Source organism: Lemur catta, chromosome 13 (assembly GCF_020740605.2).
Source record: "Lemur catta isolate mLemCat1 chromosome 13, mLemCat1.pri, whole genome shotgun sequence".
Taxonomy (NCBI): Eukaryota; Metazoa; Chordata; class Mammalia; order Primates; family Lemuridae; genus Lemur; species Lemur catta.
Window position 1 is genome coordinate 64,989,692 of NC_059140.1, and position 7,122 is coordinate 64,996,813.

Consider the following 7,122-nt stretch of genomic DNA (forward strand, 5'->3'; position numbering starts at 1 on the left):
TTGAGCACAGGGTGAGGCTGCATCTCCCTCTTGATGATGATTCTCTCATGGAAGAATTTTCATAATCCTGAGAAATCTTTACGTACATTTCTTTGTATCCTTTATATTAAATAATTCCCCTCTGGGTTAAGCTAACACTTAACATCACATGAAATTGAAGGTGGTGGAATCCAGAGAAGAAGTGGAGTAAAAACTGCAAAATATTATGGTGTCGCGTTCATAAGGCAGAGGTCATTTATAATCCTGATGCCTCCTTTTATTTGAGGAATTGGAAGTGCTTTTATTGAAATCAATTTGTTTAGGTTTGCAATTTCATGCTTGAGGTAACCTGCAAAAATACCCGTGTGCCCCAGGCTTGGGGCGGGCAGGAGGACTCGTGATCAGGTTTTAGCTTGAGATCTGCGGTAGAACAATGCCATTACTGAGGGAGATTTTGAAAATACGCATCTGTAGCTACATAGCCAAGTTTTCTTGGGGGGTGAACGTGTCAGAGGAGGGAAAATCAAGACAACGTGGTGAAAATAAAAGGGTTTTTTTCCTTTCTAAAATTGTTTTGTTGCTTTTTCGAGCCATGTGGGAGGGAATTTGGGGTCACCCCTCACACACTGTGAAATACTTCCTTCAGTGAGTTCAGGGACAGCCACAGGTGTTCATCGTCTTGCCGGTGGGGGGGCCACAGGTCTTGCTGAACTTGTGTTCATTATTACTAATTAAGTGCCCTCCAAAAGCCACCTTGAGTTTTCCTTTGTTGATTAAGATGCCTTTGGGTAGAGCACCCCTCTGACTGGTCGTGGGTGCAAATAAAAGTTCACAGAGCCAGGCAGATGGGGCCTGCAGGGGAACTATTGTTAAAAACAAATCTGCCAACCCAGAAAATCTCTCCACAAAGGTAGTAGAGAACGAAGTGTTTTATTATTAAATAAACATTCAACCAGAATGTGACTCGCATCACGGGCAATCCCCTAAGAGACTGCAATGACAGAAAGAAACCTCACCCTCTTACTGAGCGGAGCAGAGGCAACCAACCCCCCCTTGACGTGTTCCCAGGGCAAACAATAAAGAGCTAGTGAGTCCCCTGGCAAGAGCACTTGACAGCCCATTTGTCACACGGAGTGTACCCTAGATTCAACTAGTAATTGGGGTCACCATCTGTGTTAGCTAATTGGCTTTATCCAAAGGAAAAACAAACTTCTTATAGCTTTAGGACAGGAGGTAGTTTTGCAACTCAGAGCCAAGCATCTGCCAGGTTAGGCTCCTGCGACTCCTGCTGAAACAGGGAGACTGTCTCCTTTGATGATGACATTTCAAAGGAATGGCTCCTTGGTCCTTGGAAAGGATGCTACGTGAGCGATTTGACGTTCATATCTGTCCAAGCAGGAGGCAGACCAGCACTAACACTCGCTAGGCATGGTTATTATGGTTTGTTGTTCCTGTCCATTTTTTGAAGTCTTATCTGGGGGGATGATAAAAGGGACTTCCTATGGCCTGTTGAGACCAAGCGTGTCTGCCTTCAAGGATGATGGGTCTGGGGTAGGCACTCGGAGCTGCCTGCGGGCCCTCTCGCCCACTCTGTCCAACAGGAGCACACACTTGGAGCTGGGCAAAGCATGGTGCATCCTGGTGTCAGCGAGGAGACCTGCCTGGCTGAAGCAGAGGGATTGTCAAAAGAACAGGAAAAATAGTGTCTATAACATGATGGGGTGGCTGTGGTGACAGTCCCTGCAGACCAGTGGTGTCAGTCGTATGGGTCAAAAGACACCTCGGGCCTTCCCCTAACCTGTCCCCTGCCTTCAGGATCCTCCCCGACCCAAACGCTGCTGCGCGTGTTATCTTCCCAAGCACAGATCTCGTCAGATCACCCTCCTGCCGGCACCTCAGGAGGGCTCATGGCCACATAGCAAAACAAGTTCAGGACATCCAGCTGCGTGGCAGATGGCTTTCCCATTATGAAATCATAGAAATGTTGGGTACGCTGAAGTATGACACCTTTGTGGGAACAGCACATGTGGCCTTAGGCTTGCTGGGAGGAGAGAAAATGTTGACCTGAGCTCAGCAGAAATGTAAGAGCATCAGAGAGAGTGCCCGTGTGGGTGGGAACCAGCAAATGTATCCAGCAGGTGCTCGCCATCTCCGGAACTGCAGGGAACTATCTGGAAGCAGCTCAGAACCAGTAAATGTATCCAGCAGGTGCTCGCCATCTCCGGAACTGCAGGGAACAATCTGGAAACAGCTACAACCAATGTCAGACCCAGCGTTTTCAAAAGCGGAACCCAGTGGCCCCAGCCCCTGTCCCACCTTCTCACTTGTATGGTGTTCCAGTCCCTCCGGTCATGAAGACTTGAGATCTTGAGCCATCCTCAAATGCTTCCCCTCTCAGCTATTTCCCTTAAAAATAATTTCCTTCAGTCATCTCTCTTCCTCTGAGAGGAAGCATTTACCCTCATAAATGGCAAGTCCCATGGTTTCGCTTCCCTGAGCCAAACTCCTGATTATTAAAATTCAAACAGCCTGGCCCAAGTCGGACCTAAACTTCCTTTCCAGTTTTATTTCCTATTATAGCATCACCATCACCCACCTCTGTCCCTCAAGCAACAAGAGGTCGCAACCTCCCCAAGCCTCAGTTTCTAAAATTATATAAAATGGGAATAATATCTATTTGGCAGAGTTGTGAAAATTTGAGATAATCTATGTAAAACACCGAGCACAGAGGCTGGCCCAAGTAAGTGCTCAATAAACAACTGCTGAATTGAGCTTCCACCCTCACACCTTTACGAGAATTATGTCCCTATTGTCTCCCCAGCCAGAGTTCCATGAGGCCTGAGGCCTTATCCATCTTTGCATGCTTAGTGTCTAACACAAGAAGTCTGGAAACACGTCAATTGACAAGGGGTGGAGAGAACTAGGCGTGCCTCACCTGGTGTTTGCAGGGGAGGCTTTGGGTAGAGGCAGATCTCATTAGAAGAGTATCGAAGGCCAATTTACATTGTGTCACTCCAGAGAGGGCAGAACATTGCCAGGAGCTATAAGGAGGCTGATTTTAATTCAGGATAGGAAGGAATATCCAACATTTAGAGCACTTTAACATGAGAACAGGTGCCAAATGTAAGCTGCTTGCCATTAAATAAACTCGATTACAGCTGGTTACAGTGGTGTGTGCCTATAGTCCCAGCTGCTCAGGGGGCTGAGGCGGAAGGATTGCCTGGCAACATAGGGAGACGCTGTCTCAAACAAATAAACAGTGAAGAAAACCAAACAAAAAACTCAGATTACAGGTGTGTGCGATGGTGCGTGCCTGTAGTGCCAGGTACTCCGGAGGCTGAGGTGGGAGGATCTCTTGAGCCCAGGAGTTTGAGGCCAGCCTGTGCAACATAGGGAGACCCCATCGCAAACAAAACAACACAAAACTCAGGTTGCAGTAGGCATTCAGGGTTGGATGAGGGTTAAAAACCAGATCAGTGATTCTTAACTTTTGGGAGTCACAGGTATCTTTGAAAGTCTGATAAAAGTCCTATATCTTCTGATCCCTAGAAAAATGGCCCAAAACATAACATTTTGCAAATAACTTCAGGAGCTTCATGGATCCTAGGTAAAAATCTCCTGAAAGCCCTTCTGGGAAGCTACGTTCAACTTCCCTTTTGCCTGTCAGTCATGAGAGAGAAGGCATAGATTGCTGTCGTCTGCGTCTTCAGAATTCTTCGGCCCCATCCGAAGCACCTCCGTACCTGGAAGTTCAGCGCCTTTGCCACAAATTAAACACTCTGCATATTCTTTGGTTAAGTGAAATAATTGATTGACCTGATCTTTAAAGAAAGAGATGTGCTATGAGGAGAAAAGACAAGGAAAAAAAGAAAATGAAGGGTTTTTGAAAAAGACCAACACAGGATGCCAAAGGGTGGGGAAGGGCTAATCAGGCCCATGTCCAAGATGAAATTCTGATTTGATTTTAAAACCTCTTGCCCTCTGTGAATTTAGGTCTCAATCACTATGTAACCACTCACTGCCCTTTTATTACAGTCCCACTGGTAATGAGCACTTAAATCGTGTCATGGTGGGTTTTTTTTCTTAGAGTATCATTATTCAAAGGATAGTTGATTTGCAACATAAACACCGCGGAGAGTAAGTCCCTAGAAGAAAATATCCTGTCCAAGAACAGAAGGAGTTCTTGTTTGTTAAACCGAGCTTGAGTTTCTCAAGGATCAGCTGGTTCTTCCGGTTCGGTTCGGAGGAGCAAAGATAAGCTGCTCTGTCCTGGTCAAGATTTGTGGCTGGCGCGACCCTCCCCACCGGCTGTCGCCTGCAGACGCCGGTGGCCGCGGGACTGCAGGAGGCGCCGCAGGCTCTGCAGGGCCTCGGGCAGCCCCTCGCCGGTGAGGGCGCTGCAGGCGCGGAGCTCCCAGCGGCGGCCCCGGAACCGCTCCGGGCGCAGCGAGTTTCTGATGTCAAGCAGCGAAAGAGCGCCGGGCACCTCCTGCTTGTTGGCCAGCACCAGGAAGGGGACGCCAGCCATGTTGGGGTCGCCCAGGACTTCCGTGAGCTCAGCCGCCGCCTCGGGCAAGCGGGCTTCATCTGTGCTGTCCAGCACGTACACGAGGACGTCTGTGCCTTCCAGATGGTCCTTCCAGCTGGCCCTGAGCTGGCTCTGCCCCCCAACATCCCAGAAAGTCAGCAACACGTGCCCAGGCGCTTCCAGAGGCTCCACATTGAAACCGATAGTGGGCACGGTCTCCACCAGCGGGTGGCCCTTCAGCTTGTACAGGAGCATGGTCTTGCCGGCCGCGTCCAGGCCCAACATCACCACCTGGGCTTCTGCCCTGGGACCCCTGGAACTCACAGAACCCATGATGGCCGCTGCTGAACCCTAGGGGACAAAGGCCAGAGGCGCACATCAGCTGTTTTTTTCCTGAAGGGACACAAATCCGTGCAGACACATGGAGGAACCTCTACTTCAAAATAGGAGAAGTCTTCACAGGGCCGGGTTCAAACACAGGTCTGGGCTTTGAAAGGGCCAGGAAGTGAGAGTAGCTGAGTCACCATCAGCTGACCCATGTCTGGGGCCTGCCTCAGAGAAGAGCTGGGGCCCCCTGGGGGACACAGCACGTGGGCTCACAGTCCTTAGTAGATAAGGCCAAGAGGCAAAGTGAAGTTCCAGTCAGACAGACCTAGTTCGATAGAAATTGCGGAGTGGTGTCTTCAATTCCTGCTAGTCTGCGGCTTCTGACCTCTGTCTTCCTCCTATAAGCCTAAACCCTGACATGGAAGCTAAGCTGGGTTCCACGCACAGAGTGAGGAGGATGGTTCAGCTCATGGAAACTTCTGCTACCTTTGGAGCTGCCCACAGGACCAGCACTGTGTCCTGTAAATACAGTCAGGCGTCACTTAATGATGAGGGTACATGCTGAGAAATGCGTTGTTAGGTAATTTCCTTGTGCGAACACCACAGAGTGCACTTACACAAACTAGGTGGCAGAGCCCACCGCAGGCCTGGGCCGTACGGTGTAGCCTTTTGCTCCCAGGGCACACACCTGCATAGCGTGTTACTGGACTGGATACTGCAGGCAACTGTAACACTTTTTGTAAGTATCTGTGTGTTTCAAAATATCTAAACATAGAAAAGGTAATTCAATGCACCACAACATTAAGAGGGCTATGATGTCACTAAGCAATAGGAATTTTTCAGCTCCTTTATAGTCTTATGGGACCACTGTCATATATGTGGTCTATCATTGAATGTTATTATGCAGCTCATGACTGTCATAGCCATTTATAAATACTACTGACTGTGGGCAAATTCATGTGTCAGACCAAAGTGGTTTCTTCCACTATCTTCTAAGGTAAATGACCTCTAGAACACTCCATGTGTTTAAAGAACCCCAAATTTTAAGACATAATACCTGTTCCCAACTCAGCAGATGCCTGGGTGGGACAGAAAAAGGGACATCTCACCTCCAGGGCTGTATCTCAGCTGCCCCTGGAGGAAAACAAGACGGCCTGTGTTCATCCCTCCTCCCCAGGGTAGAAGAGTAAATATTAAAATTACCTCTGTGTTATTATTAGCTTGTGGCTCTGGTCTCTCGCAGAGCTGCTTTCTGCTGTCTGGCGTGTCCCAAGAGCGAGAGATGCGAAGGAAGTGGAGTGGCAGTTGCTGCTTCTCCTTTTTCTGCTTCCTTTTCCCAGGTGGTTGGGGGGCGGGGCGGGTTTCACAGCCCCCTCCCTGGCCAAGGGCGCCCCAGCAGTCATCCTCATGAGGACCTGCCACAGAGATGTCCCCAGCTCGTCAGCTGTGGGCAGAGCGAGGCCGGCACCCACCCGTTTCTTAGCAACTCAGACTTGCACGGGCTCCGAGCAGTGCCAGGGCCAGCTGCCTCCTTCTGCTCTTCCCCTCACAGTCCCGTCACCTCGTCCGGGGGGGATTTCTGAGAAAAGGACCTTACCTTTCAGCACATGCCTCGATGTTTTTCTTGTGCGTGGAGATCTTTTATTTGCTTGGAACCACACATTTTTTTAAAAAACTGCCTAAGCATGATTAAAATACTCTAAAAATAGGTATATAGGTTGAAGCTCAATCACAAAAATTTAAAAGTTGTGTTAATGTGGAACTTAACACAACTTCTGCCCGTGGTGGAACTATGAGCCATTAAAGTTATTGCTCAATTTTTTCTTTCTTTCTTTCTCTTTCTTTTGTTTTCTTTCTTTCTTTCTTTCTTTCTTTCTTTCTTTCTTTCTTTCTTTCTTTCTTTCTTTCTTTCTTTCTTTCTTTCTTTCTTTCTTTCTTTCTTTCTTTCTTTCTTTCTTTCTTTCCTTCCTTCCTTCCTTCCTTCCTTTCCTTCCTTCCTTCCTTCCTTCCTTCCTTCCTTCCTTCCTTCCTTCCTTCCTTCCTTCCTTCCTTCCTTCTTTCTTTCTTTCTTTTCTCTTGTCTTTTTTTTTTTTAGAGATGGAGTCTCTAAAAAGTCTTGCTCTGTTGCCCAGGCTGGAGTGCAGTAGTGACATCATCATAGCTCACTGCCAGCCTTGAACTTGTGGGCTCAAGTGATCTTCCTGCCTCAGCCTCCCGAGTAGCTGGGAGTACAGGAGCCACCACACCAGGGTAATTTTTCTATTTTTGTAGAGATGGGGTCTCACTCT

The 7,122-nt window shown here is 48.3% G+C and overlaps 1 protein-coding gene across 8 annotated transcripts; it reads right to left on the reverse strand.

The window, feature by feature from the left end:
* Positions 1–893: 893 nt before the first annotated feature.
* Positions 894–6,186, reverse strand: ARL11 (ADP ribosylation factor like GTPase 11). 8 transcript variants are annotated; one of them, XR_006738909.1, is made up of 2 exons: positions 6,038–6,186; positions 894–1,640 (listed from the first exon to the last, which is right to left on the reverse strand). XR_006738909.1 is itself a non-coding variant. In XM_045567162.1 (2 exons), exon 2 carries the CDS (start codon positions 4,838–4,840, stop codon positions 4,253–4,255), a length of 588 nt encoding a protein of 195 aa, XP_045423118.1. In that variant the 5' UTR covers positions 4,841–4,858; positions 6,038–6,186; the 3' UTR covers positions 3,328–4,252. The 8 variants fall into 8 exon arrangements, 2 of the variants coding, with proteins under 2 accessions (XP_045423118.1, XP_045423119.1); XR_006738910.1 differs by having other exon boundaries at positions 894–2,220; XR_006738908.1 differs by having other exon boundaries at positions 894–2,230.
* Positions 6,187–7,122: the final 936 nt, after the last annotated feature.